Source organism: Rhododendron vialii, chromosome 9a (assembly GCF_030253575.1).
Source record: "Rhododendron vialii isolate Sample 1 chromosome 9a, ASM3025357v1".
In the NCBI taxonomy this organism is placed as follows: Eukaryota; Viridiplantae; Streptophyta; class Magnoliopsida; order Ericales; family Ericaceae; genus Rhododendron; species Rhododendron vialii.
Genome location: NC_080565.1, coordinates 7032280 through 7051812, shown reverse-complemented (window position 1 = coordinate 7051812; position 19533 = coordinate 7032280). Strand labels below are relative to the sequence as shown.

At 41.5% G+C, this 19533-nt stretch overlaps 1 protein-coding gene across 1 annotated transcript; it reads right to left on the bottom strand.

Annotated features, from left to right (window-relative positions):
• Nucleotides 1–80: 80 nt before the first annotated feature.
• On the bottom strand, nucleotides 81–14085 carry LOC131300857 (uncharacterized). Its single transcript, XM_058326867.1, has 3 exons — nucleotides 13835–14085; nucleotides 808–930; nucleotides 81–313 (listed from the first exon to the last, which is right to left on the bottom strand). Exons 1-3 carry the CDS (start codon nucleotides 13845–13847, stop codon nucleotides 141–143), a joined length of 309 nt encoding a protein of 102 aa, XP_058182850.1. The 5' UTR covers nucleotides 13848–14085; the 3' UTR covers nucleotides 81–140.
• Nucleotides 14086–19533: the final 5448 nt, after the last annotated feature.

Sequence of the window (19533 nt, the reverse complement as noted above, 5' to 3'; positions counted from 1 at the left end):
GTAGTAAAAATCTTATCGACTACCCCATTTTTCAATATCATTCATGATGCAATAATATTATGCAATGCTGAGCCATTCTAAGCAATGTTTCCTTTATGAATGTGTCATGATATGTATGCAACTTGATCATGTTAAAATATTTAACCCATGCTCTTACCATGTCTTGACGGACGTGCCATTCTGATTTTGACCCTCCCTGTACCATTGCCAGATTTGGAATGCTTCCTTGAGGATGGCCGAACATTCGGTGTACTATTCCCAAAATTCAATTCAGCAAATGGTAACCTCATTATGGTCTTGGGTGGCGTACCTCCTACAATAATAATAATTTTGCCATGAGAATCTGTCATCCTAAACTCGTATAAATGTAAGAATCTCAGCAAATACCCCATCTTTAAATCTCATTTATGCTACAATTTGATTGTGTCATTGTTATGTATGCCAATTTGTTGGGACATGATACAATATGCAACTTGATCATGTAAAAACTTTAGTGAATTTACCATGAAATACTTCACGACAAAATTAAAAAATTTCCAAAGACCATCTAGGATGTGCCATGATTTATATGTCAATTTATTTGCTAATATACATGACGCATTTCATATATTGATCATGTTAGGCCCTTTGGTGGTTTAACCATACTATTCATGACAAAAATTGCGTAACTAACTAAGAGCCGTATCAATAGAACTAAAAAACACACATGAATCATGACCATATTTGTCCTTAAGGTAATTGAACTTAAGAATCCTTAGCAATTGAACTTAACAATCCTCATTAAACATGACCAAACAATCCTCTTACCTTCTACATCCCACGAAATATCCCCACGACGATGTGTCTTATCCTTCGAGGAAGGCATTTGATCAACCTTTGAATCTCTTGTCCTTAACGTAGTCCCCGATGTGTCCTTTCTAGGGGTACCTCCTTGTAGGGGGATGAAAACAATTGATGCTTCGGATCAACTGGACTGCAACGGCTTTCTCGTGCCTCTTCACCGGAACCCTAATTCGTCGTCAGAACCCTAATATGCAAAATAGACAGGGGGATGAGAGCACCTCTGCCTCTCGTGGCAAAGGCCCTCCGATGCCAAAGTTAGTATCACGTACTAGCAGTCAAACCCTAATTATCAGTAGGAAAGCAAGAATGCAAAGTATTGCGTACCTTTTGCCTCTAGGTTTACCTCATATTTATAGATATGCATATGCTTGCTGGCCAAGCATTCGTGTTGCCCTAGGATTCCTAACTCGTATAGGAATCCCATGATATCAAGGATTCTCGTTTCCTTTATCAGTTCATTACCTTAATCCTTGTAGGACTCTTTTCCATAACAAGCCGAACATCCCATACTCGTTGGGTATCTTTCTCAGATCCTATATTCTCGGGATCTTATTCTTTAACGGAATACTATTGTTTCTGGATTCTTCCAGAATGTTTCTTATGCTCCAATACTTTGACTGAAGTTCTTTCTTTTGTTCGGCCATCTCGTTGCCGAACATATTTCCTGGACCAGTTACTTCACATGTAACTTGGTCCTAATATAATCAGAATGTCTCTATCTGCCGAACAGTTAGTTTACACCACTGACTTCTCATGTCATTGGCCTTTGATTAGCCGAACAGACTACATGGACCAATGACTTCCCATATAATTGGCCCATATTGCTGTTTCACCGAACTGCTCGGCGGTAAGTCCTATCGTACTTACCACGTGCTTCCAAACATCTCGTGTTCGGCAACTAAATGTATGTGCTCGGGAATACCTCCTTACAATTGCTCCCCAGCTTCATCTTTTTACCACTATTCGAGGGCAATATATGAAGCTTAGAAACAAAATTTTATTCAGACCAGACTCTTCTGATCCCATGCAGTCATAAATTCAATATTTCATTGATGCCTTTTGGCGCCTCCATCATTATACCATTTCGGGGTACGGGGTAATGACTCCACGTGGCACGTTTCGTATGCCTATCATTAATTTTGAACTGACGTTCTTTGAAACGGCGTCAGAACGGTCTTTGCTTTCCGTTACTTTAACCTATAACGGCCTGAGAGGAGACATTTCGTCTCCGTCGCTCGCCCTTAAACCCCTGAAGGGGCTTCTTTTGGGTTTTTATCCAAAACTTAAACTCTCTCTAGAAACCAGGCGAGAATATCCCATCATCCACCATCGCCGCCATCTGCAAATTCGATTGCATTCCAGGAAACCGTCACAGTATCTTTGTAAGACTCTCGTTCTAACTCGATTTCTTCTGTTTAGGTTTCCATCTGAGATCTCATTCTCAGATTTGTGGGTCGTTTCTAGGGTTTCAGTCGCACCCATTTCCAGTTTTACTTTTCCTTCGAGTATACCCATGGCGGATGAATATGATCCAAAACCTAGTAAATTTAGGAAGCTTTGCGACACCCCGGCTGCCATGGCGGCATTTAGAACAGAATATGGCATTCCTAAAAACGTAGGACTCGAACTCGCCCCTCTAGGAGCAGATAGGGACGGTGGCTCATGGGATAGAATGTGTATCCCAATTGTAGCTATCATTGAGGGCGGGGTTCGATTTCCCCTTCCCCACTACTCCGTCAGATCCTAAACTGGTACTGTCTTACCCCGATGCAAGTATCGACAAATGTGTTTAGGCTGATAATGGGAGTAGTTGCTTTGAATAGGATTCTAGGGACTTAGTTAGGAATTTGGGATATTCAGTGGTGGTACAGCATTGTACTAAACCCTGAATACAATACCTACTATTTCAAAGTAAGAAGGGCAGAAAAGCATCTCGTGCTAAACCTGCCAGATTCTGCTCGGGATCATGAGATTGATTTCCTGTACGTCACTGGAGCCTTTGAGCCACTAGGAGAGGATGGTCAAGTGGTGGGCCTCCACTGCCCCTACATATGGGGATATCCACGTATGCTCCTGATTTTTTGATCTTTGCAATTTCTCTTGCTGTCTCCTCGTAGCTCTTGGAATAAGTTTTCTCAATTTGGTTTGTTTTGATGTTTATCTTGCAGCTGAAAACGCAAACAAGCGTCCTAGACGGGAGCCTAGTTACGTCCGATCAGAGGACATCAACAAGCTTTTGAAGTATAAAGGTGAACCTGGTACCCGAACAGCAGGTCGAGGTCGTGACGCCGACATATTGCTGGGATACGACCCGTCGTACAGAGGTGTTATTGACAGGAGGCTTGCCCACTCCAGCACCAGTGCCGCCTCTACTTCAACTGCTCCCCAGCCAAGAAGTCAAAGAGCTAACGCTGGAGTGACGGTAGCCGGGCAGCTCGGTGAAATCCCCATTTCAGAAGGCATTCCACTACCACGCTTGAGACTCAGAAGATCTACGCATGGAACTGTTTCTGAGCAACTGCCCGAACAATTTGTTTCTAATCGCGATACCAGCCAATCCTCTTCTTCTGGCTATACTCAATCTCCTCTAGAACCAGGTACTATGACTCGTCAACCCTTTAATCTCAGTACCCTTCTCACTGTCTCCACTAGGGGACGTGGTGGTGCCCAAAGAGCAGCCTCAACTACCCCCCCCCCCCCCCCCCCCCCCCCCCCCTCACGATCTCGTCGTACTAGGGGGGATCAATCCGATCATCTTCCTCTCCTCGAGAACAAGACAGTTCCCTTGAGGCCGTCGATGCTCAGCGGGACAAACGTCCTAGGAGTGAAGAAGTTGGGGATGCTTCTGCCCAAGCCGCAGCCTCACTTCAACAACCCCTTTCTCCGAGCACTCAAGTGCTTCCACAAAACTGGGCCCCCCAGCTCATTAGGGGTGATCGGCCAATCCACATTGGCGATAGTGCCAGCTCTTCAAACACAGCACTTGCACTCGCCCAAGGACTTCTTCTCCCCGTTGACATGCAAAAAGAGAATGAAGCCACACCTGACCGGCTTGTCTCCACTGGTCTCGTCAGTGGAATCAAGGTATAGTGTTCTCGTCACTAATATGAATACTTCATGTTCCTTTCGTTTTCTCTCAATATCACTTTGTTGATTTCCTTGCAGTTTATTCAAAAGATGATTACGTTGGGGCAGAAGTTCCAAGATGCTGACACTGAACGGGTCTCACTGTTAAACAACAACACCAGGTTGCTCCGCACTATAACCAGACTAGAGAGGGAGAGAGACAAAGCCAAGGCTGACTTTCAAGAGGCTAAAGACAAACTTGGGACTGCCGAAGACAACCTTCATCAGGCTTTGGTAGATTTTGAGAAAACAAAAGCATCTGCTCATGAGGAAGGCTACCAGAAAAGGTTTGATGCTGCAACTGCTAGCTATGTCGAACAGATGCCAGCCATTCAAGACCAGATCTGGGCTACTTGCTGGGAGACTTGTTTAACGAAAGTTGGCGTTGCAGATGACTCCCCTCTCTGGGTTGAGAATGAATTGCCGAGCAGCCAGGCTGTAGCTCCCCAAGAGCTTGAGGTGCCTTTAGAAGATGACGTTGAGCAGCAAATTGAAGATTTCGCTGGTACAGAAGAAGATATTCCATCTGGATCCCAACCAGTCCAATCTCCTGTTCGTGATTCAGTTGATGAACCTATCAACCTCGAAGAGAATCCAACTGGCAGTGTTGCCACTGCTGATGATGTTCATGCAGAGATTCTGGATGAAACCGCTCCTGAGGTTCAGAATTTAGACTAACAAGTTAGTATTTGGCATAAATAGTTTGACTGGTCCTGTGTGACCGTAAGTTTTGGCCCTGCGTGGCACTAGTATTTTTTTCACTTGGTAACACAGGTATTCGGCCCCTTGTGGCATAACTCTACTTTTTGCTCGGCTTCCCTGTTTGCTGCATCTGTTCGGATGCAATTTAGTCTAAGTATTTCGTACTGTTGATCATCATTTGTTTGCATAAGTATTTCGTACTTTAGCAAATCCTTCACACATGATTTCCTGTCCTGAATTTAAGTTTCTCGTACTTAAAAACGTTCCACCTTGAATGGTTCTCATACTTGAATGTTTCTAAGTTTCTCGTACTCAACTGTTGTAAGTTTCACGTACTTAATATTTTAGATATACAAGTGTTTTCACTCTTGTTAAATGTTTAAGTTTCACGTACTTAAAACAAGACATGTTTAAGTTTTACGTACTTAAACAAAACAAGACATGTTTAAGTGTCACATACTTAAACAAAACAAGACATGTTTAAGTTTCACGTACTCAAAATTACTTGTGTTTGATAACGTTTAAGTGTCACGTACTTAAATGTATACCCGCTCCCCAATACGAATGAGGGAAACTAATCACGTAGTTTGTATTTTTCAAACAAATACCAAGAACACAACAGTTACACTTAAAAGGGATTTTATTCATAATCTGCAAAACTCAATAGGGCGTTATTCGTACCCCTTATAACTAGAATAATCAAAACTAGAACAAAGGAATTATATTCGTAATTTCCACACAAGTACGTAGTGCAAATCTAAAACAGAACTTAAACGATTCTTTAAACAAAGAATTTTCGTAGATTATGGACATTCCAAGGCCTCGGAAGTGGATGACCATCCAAATCTGCCAATTTGTAGGCCCCTATACCAACAATCTCGGTAACTCGATAAGGGCCTTCCCAATTGGCCCCCAACTTACCTTCATTGGCCACCTTGGTGTTGCCAAGCACTTTTCGTAGTACGAGGTCCCCAACACCAAACTCTCGAGGGTGAACATGCTTGTTATAGCTCTTCATTAGCTGCTCTTGGTAGGAAGCCAGATGGACCAATGCCTTTTCTCTCCACTCCTCGGCGAGATCAAGCTCGATTTCAAGGGCCTTGTCATTGCCTCCACTTTCAACCAAAACGGTCCTGTTGGTCGACAAACCGACTTCCAAAGGTATGACAGCCTCTGTTCCATAAGCTAATGAATAGGGGGTCTCTCCCGTAGACCTCCTAGGCGTTGTTCGGTGTGCCCATAAAACTAATGGTAACTCGTCATGCCACTTCCCCTTAGCTTTGTCCAGCCATTTCTTGATCCCGTCAAGGATAGTTTTATTAGACGCCTCTGCTTGCCCATTACTCTGAGGGTAGGCTGGGGTGGAATAATAATTTCGTATTCCATACTGAGCACAAAAGCCTTGAATTCTTCTGAAATTGGGATCCATTATCTGTGATCAATGAGTATGGGACCCCAAAGTGAGTGATGATGCTTTTCCACACGAACCTTTCTATCATAGGTTCAGTGATTTTGGCCAGTGGTTCTGCCTCAATCCACTTAGTAAAATAGTCAGTTGCCACAAGCAGGAATTTTCGATTCCCAGTCGCTTTGTGTATTGGACCCACGATGTCCATCCCCCATTGAGCAAACGGCCAGAGACTTGTCAAAGGCACCAGATCCTCGGCGGGTGTTCGAATCATTGGTGAGAATTTTTGACACTTTTCACAAATCTTCACATACACCTTTGCATCTTCCTGCATGTGTGGCCACCAGTAGCCTTGGGTAATTGCTCGGTGGGCAATGGATCTGCCTCCAGCATGGCTCCCACATGTTCCCTCGTGGATTTCATGAAGAAATTTCTGCACCATCTCAGGATGCACACATAGCAAATATGGGCCTGTAAATGATTTCCTGTATAACTTATCCTCTGGGGACAGCCAGAACCGAGCAGATTTGATTCTTATCTTGTGAGCCTCCTTTTTGTCAGGAGGGAGTATCTCGTCTCGTAAGAACTCCATGATTGGGTCCATCCAACTTGGTCCTTGGTTCACGTCCAAGACCAAGTCTATGTTCCTCCCAATGCTCGGCTCATTCAGATATTCTACGGCCACCTTCCTTTTGAACTCAGTTGGGACAGCTGCAGCCAACAAAGCTAATGAATCTACATGAGCATTCTGTCCAGAACTTATCTGTTCAATATACACCCTCTCGAAGGTATCAAGCAGGTCCTTGGCTGCCTGCACGTAGGTCACCATCTTTTCATTTCGAGTTTCATACTCGCCGGACAGCTAGTTCACCACAAGCTGTGAATCACAATACACCCTTACCCGTCTTGCTTTTAGGGTTTTTGCACTCCTCAATCCAGCTAAAAGTGCCTCGTACTCTGCCACATTATTTGACGCACTAAAGCCTAGCCGAACAGATAGCTCTAACATAAGTCCATCAGGGGGAAAAAGCACAATCCCAATCCCTGACCCTGTGTTACATGCTAATCCGTCAACATACAGTTTTCATTCCAAGGGATCCTGTTCGGCTGGGGGTCGATTCTTTATGGGCGATGTCTCTGTTGCCTGCTCCTTTCTCGTAGGAGGTTGGGGAGCCACCGTGGGAGAAAACTCCGCCATAAAATCAGCCAACACTTGGCCTTTGATTGCTGTGCGTGGCTGATAATTGAGATCGTATTGACTTAACTCCACGGACCACGTCGAGATCCTTCCCGAGAAGTCTGCTTTTCGTAGCAGTGATTTCAATGGAAACTCAGTGTAAATCACAACCTTATGGCTTTGGAAGTAATGTGGCAGCTTCCTCGTGGCTGTCCTAAGTGCCAGGACAAGCTTTTCTAAAGGCGGATATCTCGTTTCCGCATCTAGCAATGTCTTGCTAACATAATAAATAGGGATTTGTTCCATCCCTAAGTCCCTCAACAGAACTGCACTTACTGCATGCTCGGAAACAGCTAAATACAGAATTAAAGACTCACCTTGTTGCGGTGTTGACAAAAGTGGGGGCTCGGCCAGATACTTCTTCAGGTTCTGGAAGGCTTGTTCACACTCTGCTCCCCATTCAAATCCCTCCCTCTTTTTCAGCAATTGAAAAAAGGGTCTGCACTTATCACTTGACCTGCTGATGAATCTGTTAAGTGCTGTTGCCATTCCAGTCAGTCTCTGGACTTCTTTTGTGGTTTTGGGACTTTGCAGCCTCTGTAGGGCAGCAATCTGATCGGGATTAGCCTCTATCCCTCTCATGGTTACCAAATGGCCCAGGAACTTTCCTGAACCAACTCCAAACGCACATTTCGAGGCGTTGAGTTTCAGTTTGTACTTCCTCAATATTTCGAAGGCTTCTTTTAAATCACCTATATGCCCCCTTTTATCTTGACTCTTTACCACCATATCATCTATGTAAACTTCCATAGTCTTTCCAAGCAATTTCTTGAACATGATGGTTGCAAATCTTTGGTACGTTGCCCCAGCATTTTTTAGCCCAAACGGCATAACACTATAGCAGTACAACCCTCGTGGTGTAATAAACGAAGTCTTCTCTTGATCAGGGCCGAACATAGCAATTTGATGATACCCTCGATATGCATCGAGAAAACTCATTCGCTCATAACCAGCGGTTGCATCAACCAACTGGTCAATTTTTGGAAGAGGAAAACTATCCTTAGGGCACGCTTTGTTTAGGTCTATGAAGTCTACACAGACACGCCACTTCCCATTCTTTTTCTTCACCACAACGGTGTTGGATAACCATTCTGGGTAGTAGACCTCTCATATCGCTTTAGCCTCCAGTAAATGATCGACTTCTTCTATTACTACATCCACATGCTGCACGGCTGCCCTTCGTTTTTTCTGAATGACCGGTTTATGCTGGGGATCAATGTTTAAATGATGACAGATCACATCTGCATCCACTCCGGGCATCTCCTCTGGTACCCATGCAAATACATCGATATATTCCTTCAGAAATCTTATTGACTCAGCCTTTTCCTCTGCTGGTAATGATTCCCCAATTAAAAAATATCTTTCAGGATCAGTCTTGTTGATCTGAATCTTTTCCAAACCTTCAACCACTTTTTCAGCCGGGCTTCTTCTAACATCCTCGATAGTTGGTTGATCCGGTACTTCTAACGTATGAACATGGTGGACTTTTGGGGCTGTTTTAATGATGGAGATCAAACACTGTTGAGCCACTTTCTGATTGCCTCTGAGCACTTCAACCCCATTCGATCCTGGGAACTTTACCATCTGATGATAAGTCGAGGAAACTGCCCTCATCTTGTGCAACCATGTCCTTCCTATAATCGCGTTATAGGAAGAGGGAACATCGACTACTAAGAAATCTGTCCTCAATACCACGGTTCCAGCCCGAACAGGTAGTGTTACCTTTCCAAGGGGCCAGACTGCTCCTGCACCGAAGCCGATCAGGGGTGTTGTAGATTGCTCTAAATCTGTTTGGGCCAACCCCAGCTTCTTGAACGCATCGTAGTACAACACCTCTGTACAACTTCCTGAGTCCACAAGGATCCTCTCAATGTCATATTCCCCAACTCGTAGGGTTACGACCAATGCATCGTTGTGGGGTATTTGGACCTCCCCTAGGTCATCATCACTGAATGCCAAGCTCTCATTGCATACATCAGTTTCTCGTCCTCTCTTGTTTCCCAATCGCATCATGTGCTGATCGTGCTTAACTTGCCTTTGTAACAGCCTAACCTCATTTCTCGTATAAGGTGTGGCAAACCCATGTATCATATGGATTACTCCTTTAGGGTTTTGCTTGTAACCCAGCTCCATAGCCTTCCCTTTCTCCTTAGGATCCTCCTGGATAAATTTTTTGAGATAGCCCCGAGAGACCAAATCATCAAGGTGCCTCTTATACATCTCACAATCCTCGGTCATGTGGCCCCAATCTTTGTGGTAACTGCAGTGCTGATTCGTAGCACGTTTTGCATCCTTGTCTCCACCTAGACTCGGGGGCCATTTAAAATATGGCTGATTCTTTATTCGATAAAGAATCCTATAAATTGGCTCCTTCCAAACCGTAGTGATAGAAAAGAAAGATTTGGGGTTAGAAACTTGCTTATCCTTGTACGGCTCTTTCTTAGCTTGCCCATACTCCATTCTCTCTCTATAAGTCTTGGGCTCTGGCTTATCCACTTTTTTGGCAGATGCTTTCGGCTGTTCGGCAACCGTCCTGCCATCCTCACGGAGTATGTCATCCTCCATTCTGGCATGTTGCTCTATTCGTTCCATCAATTTAGCCAGTGTGGCTACCGGATGTTTATTCAATGAACGACGCAACTCTCCCCAAACAGGCAAACCAGTCTTAAAGGTAGCAATTGCGTACTCCTCACTGCAACTTTCAATCTCGTTGAAAGTCTCCCAGTACTTCTTTGCATAATCCCTGATCTGCTCGTTCTCCTCCTGCTTCATGGTGGAAAGACTCTCAAAGGTCTTTAGGGCTTTTCTGCTTGTCAAGAACCGAGCAGTGAATTCCTCAGCCAACTGCCTCCATCCTCGTATGGATCGTGGGGCCAGTTTATGAAACCAGGATAAAGCCACCTTGCCAAGACTGGAGGGAAACATCTTGCACAAGATGGAATCATCCTCTTCATGCATAAACATAGCCTGTTGATAATGCTGGATGTGAGCCACGGGATCCGTATTTGTCTCGTAAAGTACGAACGCACCGTGCTTTACTCTGCTCGGCAACCTTGCCTCTTGTAGCCTCTTTGTAAATGGGGAGGCCGCAATATTACTTAATGCCTTGCATGCTGCTTCTCGTGCAGTCACTGTCCCATCCTCGAACTCCTTGGACTTGTGAGCCGTGGCTTTGGCCCAATCAGCATCAGGTCTCTCGTACCTGTCTCGATGGTGTTTCCTTGTTCCCTCCTCTTCGAGGGTGGAACTTCTGTCTCTGCTCCTCCCTTTTCGTGAAGAAACCCTTCTCTCGGGTGTTCGGGTCTTGCTCCTCTCTTTTCGTGGAGAAGCCCTATGTCGCTTTAGGGTTGGACTTCTGCTTCTGCTCCTTCTTCCTCGTGAAGAAGCTCTTCTGTATTGTACCACAGCATACCCACTGCCTCTAGAATTTCTTCGAGATAGTCCGGAATCCTCCGGATGTTCCCTGATTCTTTCTAATTCTCTGATCTCATGCTCTCATTTTTTAATCAGACGAGCATACTCCTCGACTTCTTGCCTCTTTTTTATCAAGAAGGTCATCGCTACGGTGCTCATTCTTGGAGTGTGCGACCGATCCATCCCTTCGATGGGATTTACTCCTTCTCGTGGATCTCGAAGCCGTCTCTCCATCTCCACTATTTTTGGAGTTGTGATGGACGGTAAAGGGGCGGTCCTTACTCGTGGTCCTCCTGTGCCTACCCTGGGGCTTTCTCGGAGCCCCAGGTGGTGATTTGTCCCTTCCTTCATCTAACACATCTTTTGGGTCATGTGGTGTTGCTGGAGTTACTTCCACCATGGTCGTATTTCAAAAGGGAACTCGTTCGTTTCCCACAGATGGCGCCAATTGTAGGGGGATGAAAACAATTGATGCTTCGGATCAACTGGACTGCAACGGCTTTCTCGTGCCTCTTCACCGGAACCCTAATTCGTCGTCGGAACCCTAATCTGCAAAATAGACAGGGGGATGAGAGCACCTCTGCCTCTCGTGGCAAAGGCCCTCCGATGCCAAAGTTAGTATCACGTACTAGCAGTCAAACCCTAATTATCAGTAGGAAAGCAAGAATGCAAAGTATTGCGTACCTTTTGCCTCTAGGTTTACCTCATATTTATAGATTTGCATATGCTTGCTGGCCAAGCATTCGTGTTGCCCTAGGATTCCTAACTCGTATAGGAATCCCATGATATCAAGGATTCTCGTTTCCTTTATCAGTTCATTACCTTAATCCTTGTAGGACTCTTTTCCATAACAAGCCGAACATTCCATACTCGTTGGGTATCTTTCTCAGATCCTATATTCTCGGGATCTTATTCTTTAACGGAATACTATTGTTTCTGGATTCTTCCAGAATGTTCCTTATGCTCCAATACTTTGACTGAAGTTCTTTCTTTTGTTCGGCCATCTCGTTGCCGAACATATTTCCTGGACCAGTTACTTCACATGTAACTTGGTCCTAATATAATCAGAATGTCTCTATCTGTCGAACAGTTAGTTTACACCACTGACTTCTCATGTCATTGGCCTTTGATTAGCCGAACAGACTACATGGACCAATGACTTCCCATATAATTGACCCATATTGTTGTTTCACCGAACTGCTCGGCGGTAAGTCCTATCGTACTTACCACCACTACAAGAAAAAGTATGTTTAGTGACGAAAAAGTGGCGACAAAATTTAATTTCGTCGCTAAATGAGTATATTTGGCGACAAAAAAATAAATTCGTCACTGTTTTGATAACTTCCTTGACGAAATTATTTTGTCACCAATTATAACTATTTAGTGACGAAAAAGATATTTTTGTCACCAAAGGCTCCTATTCGGCGATGAAATAAAATTTTCGTCACCAAAAGAGTAAAAAAGGAGACGAAATTATTTTTTGTCACCAAAGATAACTATTCGGTGATGGAAAAAATATTTTGTCGCCAAATGAACCAATTTGGTGACGAAAAATATTTTCGTCTTCTTTTTACGTTTTCAGTGACGAAAAAATTTATTCTTTGGTGACGAAATTTATGAATTACGCTTTGTCACCAAGTATATTTCGGGCATAACTCTTTGCTCAGAACTCCGATTGAGATAATTTATGTTGGGTTTGAACAATAACATAAAGAGCTACGACTTTCATATTTATTAAAATTGCTAATTTTAATGTTTAATAGTTCAAAATGGCGTTCAAAATATATTTTAATGTTCAATGTATGTGTTATATATTAGATATTTCAAACATATGCTGCAAAGTTTGTGTGGTGTAGTTGGTTAAAGCATGCGTGCAAAACGTAGGAGACTCGGGTTCGAAACCCCGCAGGAGCAAGAAAGTGAGAATTTTTTCACATATAAGAATGTCTTTCGTGACGAAAAATTTCGTCACCAATGAGTCACCTTTAACGAGCCAAAGGGAATAATTTGTGACAAAATTTTTTGTCATCAAAAAAGCACAATAGGTGACGAAGAAAATTTCGTCACCAAGTCATTTTTCCGTGACGAAATTTTTCGTCACCAAAAGGCACTATAGGTGACGAAAAATAGATTTCGTCACCAGGCAGGAATCCTCGACAACCTTTAGTCGACAAATTTTTTTTCGTCACCTATATTATTTGTGACGAAAAACATACAATTTGCGACGATTTTCATTCGTCACCCAATGCAATTTTTCTTGTAGTGCACGTGCTTCCAAACATCTCGTGTTCGGCAACTAAATGTATGTGCTCGGGAATACCTCCTTACACTCCTGCAATAATGAATAGCAACCATCATTATATTGGATAAAAGAGTTTACCATGTATTTAACACAACCATATATTCTCCCAACCTTTCATTTCGACCCACAAAGGAATTGTAAACCGAAATCATGAAAAAAATAGGATAGCAAACCTTATGTTAAATCAGCAAAGGTGATCAATTGTCTGTCCTAAAAGTTTAACATGATCAATACTATTATGCACTGCTAACCCAATATCTAAAACACATCAAGTATCATGACCACATAAATTACCATACAAACCATGACACATTCATAAAGCATCAACATAGAAAACCTTGTGTTTAAGCAGCAAAGAAAACCTTTTAAGTCTTAATAGTGATTCAATTTATTCCTTGAGAAATAAGGGGATTTCATAAACAACCAACCTCACTTTCCACCCTTTTGTTCAATATGGGTAAAAATCTTCTTCATAAGTCAAAGATAAACTTCATAGCAAGTCATGACAAAAATCGCTAACATGTCCTACAAGATGCAACTTGATCATGTCAAAATTTTAGAAGATTTCGAAACACACATACCAGAACCACGACAAATGTTATTTGTTATTTGAGATAAACCTTAAAAATGAGAAACGACCATAAACTCAGTACATGACAAAATCAGGTAACATACAAACTCATATACCGAAATCATGTCAATATATGGTGAAATCGAAACACACCCGCAAGTCATGACAAAATCCGCCCGAACAACAATATACAGAAAAACCCATGAATGTAGAAGAGAAATCGCAACTTACTGGTTTTAGCCATTGTTTTTCCAATTAGGGTTTCCGATCATAGTTGCCGGAATGGTTGGGTGGGTGAGTGTAGTTCATGATTTCGAGCAAAACAACTTCAGAAAAGGGGTTTTCGTTCAAGGTATCCTTCACTCCGCCAGAACGGGATGTAACGCCGACGAGATGGCCGAACGAACAGGACCTGTCGTCCTTCTTTTCCGATTCTCCTTTCTTCTCTTTCTGTCGTCCTTTTTTGGTTTCCATAGTCCTCCTTTTTCTTAGCTTTTTGAACGAAGAGTTTACATGGGAATTGGACAGTGTGGGTTTGTATTTGGGATGGAATGGTGGGACCTGTGCAAACAAAGTTACCGTGTATATATGGATAAGAATTATCTACAACTAATGCTAATCAAAAACAGGACTACCGTCAATCCTAATCAGAACAGGACTTCCCCCAAACAAGTATTTTCAGTTAGTTAATATATATCCATCACATTTATTTAGTGAAAAACAATGGTAAATAAAATATTAAGGGTAATATGGGTATTATTTAAATTTCAGGATGGGAACATAAGTTTTTAAACCCTCCAGAACTAGGACATAAGTATATACACAGGAGAGGACCCCTAATTAAGTTCCCCAAAAGAATGGTAAATAAAATATTAAGGGTAATATGGGTATTATTTAAATTTCAGGATGGGAACATAAGTTTTTAAACCCTCCAGAACTAGGACATAAGTATATACACAGGAGAGGACCCCTAATTAAGTTCCCCTATAAAGAACGAAAGAAGAGAGTGATTTTCTTTGCCAATTAATTTTTTTTAATCTAGTAATTCCAAGTTTTCCACAGTTCTTGGTTATTATAAAAAGCGTTTTTTTTAATGTTTTTATTCCTCAAACTATCATCCATTTTTCTACTTCATTCTTAAACTACCAAAACCACACCTTCTTTTTTTGCTCAGCAGTCGGCACCAAAACCACCTATTTTGTCCTTAAACTATCTTAATCTCACCTATTGAGTTTAAAGAATGGGATTTGGACTCATTAAAAGACTAATTGAACTCATTAAAGGAGTCATTTAGAGTATAGTCTTTGGACTGAGTCTCCGTCATCTTAGTTACGTAGTCATTTATCCAAGAACGAGTCATCATCTTGATGTACTGTTTTGATGAGTTAATAATATCACCAGTTATCGTTTTGGGGAAGAAAAAAAAAAGGACTAATTAATTCACTAAAAGACTAATTAGACTCAATAGGTGAGATTAGGACAGAGGTTTTGTTTCCATTTCTCTTTTATAAAGTTTAAAAACCCTTTATGTTTAGCATACCCTCTACTGATTCACAAAATAAGAATCCATTCTTGCACCAATGTAAACATTTTACCGGTCTATTTTTTTGTGAAAAAAAAGGTAGCCATTTGATCGTATGGTTACAAATTTCCAATTAAAGCATATCGATCTTCTCAATTAACCCTAAAAATTAGTGGCCTAGCTAAATTATTTCATAGAACACTCCCTGGCCTATTCCTCCAAGGCCCTCTAATTATTTCTTCTTCTTTTTAAATTAAGCTCCAGGCCTGAGAGAGAGGGGGGCTGTGTTCAAAAGCCTTACGATGTGGATAAAGGTGAAATTTGACATTAAGGTTTATACGAGAGAGGACTTTAAGGGATAACTTGATGGAATCCGAAAGGTGAAATTGTAATTTATGTTTAAGTGTGTTTACGTCCAACTTTCTGTTGGATGTTTCTTTTCTTTTCTTTTTCAATCAAGTAAGTTTTTATACTTATCTTCTTTCTCCCTCGATTTATCCCTTTCAAGTTTATAAAAGTTTTGTTTGCCGAGAAAAAAAAAAAGATAAGATACAAAAATTAAATCACATCATAAAGAAAGAAAAGAAAAATAAGAGAACAAAGGAATGCTTTATTTCAATAAGATTTTACTACAGATAACAACAACTGCTTAACGATTACAAGCCGGTTTCACCCATCGATCACTTGGTGAAACCACAATCCCCAACCATTCTCTTGACCTGATCGGCTGCAGATATCTGAGACGAACACATCGAGAAGCATCCACTCCCCCCACCGGGAATGCAGAAATCCTTGAAAAATACACTCGGAAGAATCCGACCACCTCCCATGATCGAGAAAACAAGACCCATAATGAAGCTTTTGAAAGCCATCGACCGATCGATCTTCTTCTCGACTTGATTTGTCTGTGGGTACAAAAGAAGATTTTGGAATCCTATTTATATACACAATTCAAAGAAGATTTTGAAATCCTGGCTGTGAATTTTCTTGCATCCCACGAAGTGTAGTTATTACTTATTTACGTTGCCCTGCTGTAATATGATGCAGAGTTGTCGATACCTTAAACGAATTAGCTGCCTCTCCTAATTGTTGAATCAGGCTAGCTTTTTCGTTTATGTACACAGATGTTGTAGAGGGGATCACCAGGTTAGAATAGAAAAAATCTCTCGCTCAATGATATAACATGAACAACAATCGGCCGGAAATTCTTGTCGAACACATATTGCAAAAAAGAGGACCACTCAAACAAAACCCACGCATGAAACAGCCGAGACAGGTTTGGACGGCTGCAATTGCCGACAGTGGTACCCGTTCAGTACCCAAAAACTTCTCCCAAGTAGGTGCCAAAAACATGCAAAAGTTTTTGCTATTTTTTGGCTTTTAAGTGCACGGACAGAAGACTGATCGCGTTTATATAGGTTATGAGAGGGTGCTGAAATTGAATTAATTCGTGCGGTATCCTATAATATTTTTCTTCATTATTGCTATGGCCTGATTATGGTTGTTTTGGATCCACAATTAGTCGTTGTAAATATTCGAATTAACTACACCCTTACCTCCTTGTGTTTTCATTCATCAAGAGCCATCGTATCGTATGGTAACCAACTAGGTTTAGCCTGGTTGACCACCCTTTACACTTTTTACTGAGAGCTCAAGGGTTAAATTTTTTTGAAGACAAAAATTTATTACTCCGTATTTTATAGCTCTTCAATTAGACGAGTTCTGTTGCTATTATATATTTCTTGGGTCATTTATTAGTGTGCTTGATTTAGTTATTGCGGACTTCAAATAAGTGACGTAGTAGCGTCCAGGCTAGCTGTTATCGTACCTCTTTGAATGTAATTCTATAAGGGAAATGATACCCCCACCGCAATTGACCCACCGAACCACCCACCGCACGCATACTGGGCCCATTCTGGCCACCGGACGGCAGATCCAAGCCGTCCAAAAATTCTATAAAAAAAAACCGAGTGGGCCTTCGCGAGAATCAACGGCATCCGACATGTGTAAGTGCTCAAATAAATCTTCCATTTTTTAATGGCTCGGATCTCTGATTTTTGGAAGTTCAGATCGAGTATCTACACACGTTGGATGCCATTAATTCTCGCATGAGGCCCACTCAGATTTTTTTTAGAATTTTTGGATGGCTCGGATCGGCTGTTCGGTGGTCGAAGTGGGCCCGGCATGTGTGCGGTGGGTGGTTCGATGGGTCAATTGCAGTGGGGGTATCATTTCCCATTCTATAACTTTGACTTAAAAAGAAAATGAGAAGAAGAAGAAGGAGACCGGCCATCAGGGGTAATTCGGGCATTTTCATTTAAGCAAACTAAACTATTCAAGTAATATGAAATGGGATACCTAATTAAATATATCAAGTAATGCATTAAACAAATATCGTCATTAACATATCGTTACCGAATACGCACAATTCACTTTTATATAATTACTAGTGCTAACCCGTGCCTACAGCACTACGCATTCCAATTGGAAGGGGATGGCAGTTATGTGATTTAAGTGAAAATCATGGGTACTTAATCGGGAAGTGGGAGGATGCACTACAGCCTTTGGATCAAATGAATCTAAGCCGTTCCAACAACTTGTCCCAACACCCTTCTGTTTTATAATAGAGATTATATGTTCTTAAGTTACCAGTCTTATGAAGACTAGTATTTTATTGTTTTGGATGGGAAAAAGATAAAACAAAAAAAATTAATACTCCCTCTGTTCCTAAATAAGTATTCGATTCGCAAATTTAAGCCATTAAAAATATAAATTTTTCTCGTGAAAAAACTCAAATTTTCTTCACGACTTAAAAGTACTCATTAATATCTATTGATTTGTAAAAACAATTAATTTTTTTAATAAAAACTTATTTTAAATGTCTAGGTTCGCCAGCGGAACAATTATTTAAGGACGGATGGATTAGTTGGAAAGAGATATATGACCGATCGCAATATTTGTTTATTATTATTATAACCAACCAATCGCAATTGGATTGGATTGATATTGGCCTGGGTTATATGAAGACCTAAGTCTGTCCACAAAGACAGATTGTGCACAGATTTACTGTGGGGCCCACCACGGATCCACACAAATGATTCGATCCGTTCATTAAATGTAAAATACTTTTTTCATGGGTTCCTGCAAAAAATCAGCTCAATCTTATACCTATAGATTTTTGATCCAATCATCTAACTTTTCATTATCCAAAACTATGAATGAAAAATTAGATGACTAGATCGAGTACCTATAAGTATTAACCTGATTTTTCGCAGAAACTCTTAAAAAAATATTTTACATTTAATAAATGACTCGAATCATTTGTGTGAGACCTGTGGTAGACCCCACAATAAAATCTGTGCACAGTTGTCTGTGTGGTTAGCAGGTGACATAAAGTCACATGCACACAAGTACGAATGTTTGAGGGCACGCATACATCAGAGGGTGTACAGCCCCAAGTATCCCTAATTGTGTGTACAAGTAATGTGTGCCTCACTGTGTGAATTTATGTGTCACTAAAATTGTTGTTTTCAAAATAAGAATGAATGATTAGTGTGCATATATTCAGAAAATTATTGGTGGGGTACCGGCGCACTGCCACATGATTCACCAACACCGTCTTCACCGCAATTTCAAGTGAACCTTGAACTAAGCATGTAGATCTCACGTGAATTTTTGGTGAAAAGGGAAAAACAATTTGGTGGTCTAGGGGCAACTTGGCGCCCAACACCCTTATTCACCCCACTTTTATTCAGCACACATTTATGTGGGGTTTATTACTGAACGCCACGGAAATGTGTTCTTAAAAATGTGTTAGGGCATCACGTAGCGGTGCACCAAGATCACCAAATAATCACTCAATGCCATTGATCCCAAACACCCGTAAGTAGTGTTAGAATCCTTGCATATACTAATTATCGTGATCATATCGTGATATTGAGATTGTGATTTGATTATAATTAATTACGATTTCATTATAATTTGGATGATTCTCTTCTATAGTTAGGCTCCCTTCTCTTGTATAAATAAAGGTCTCATTGTACAGTTTCATGATCGAATTCAATAAAATATCTCTTCTCTCATATTTAACATAGTATCAAAGCTATAAGATCTAGGCCCTGTAGATATTCGCTCCTGGCGAGCGGTGTAGATATTCGCTCCTGGCGAGTGGCCTAAGCTTCGCTACCGTCCGCCAAGCACTTAGTTACTTTGTCAATCTCCTTCACACTTTACGGTTGTTTGCACCCACCATGCCTCTTCATCACCTTCGCTTGTGGCTTTTCAATTATTGGTTTCTTCATTTTTCGGCTTTTCATAGTTTCTCCTGCTTTTCTTCCTGACTATTTGGTTTTCTTCCTAGCTGTTCTCCTTGCTCTTGGATCCCGACTTTTGGCTCTCCTAACCGTTT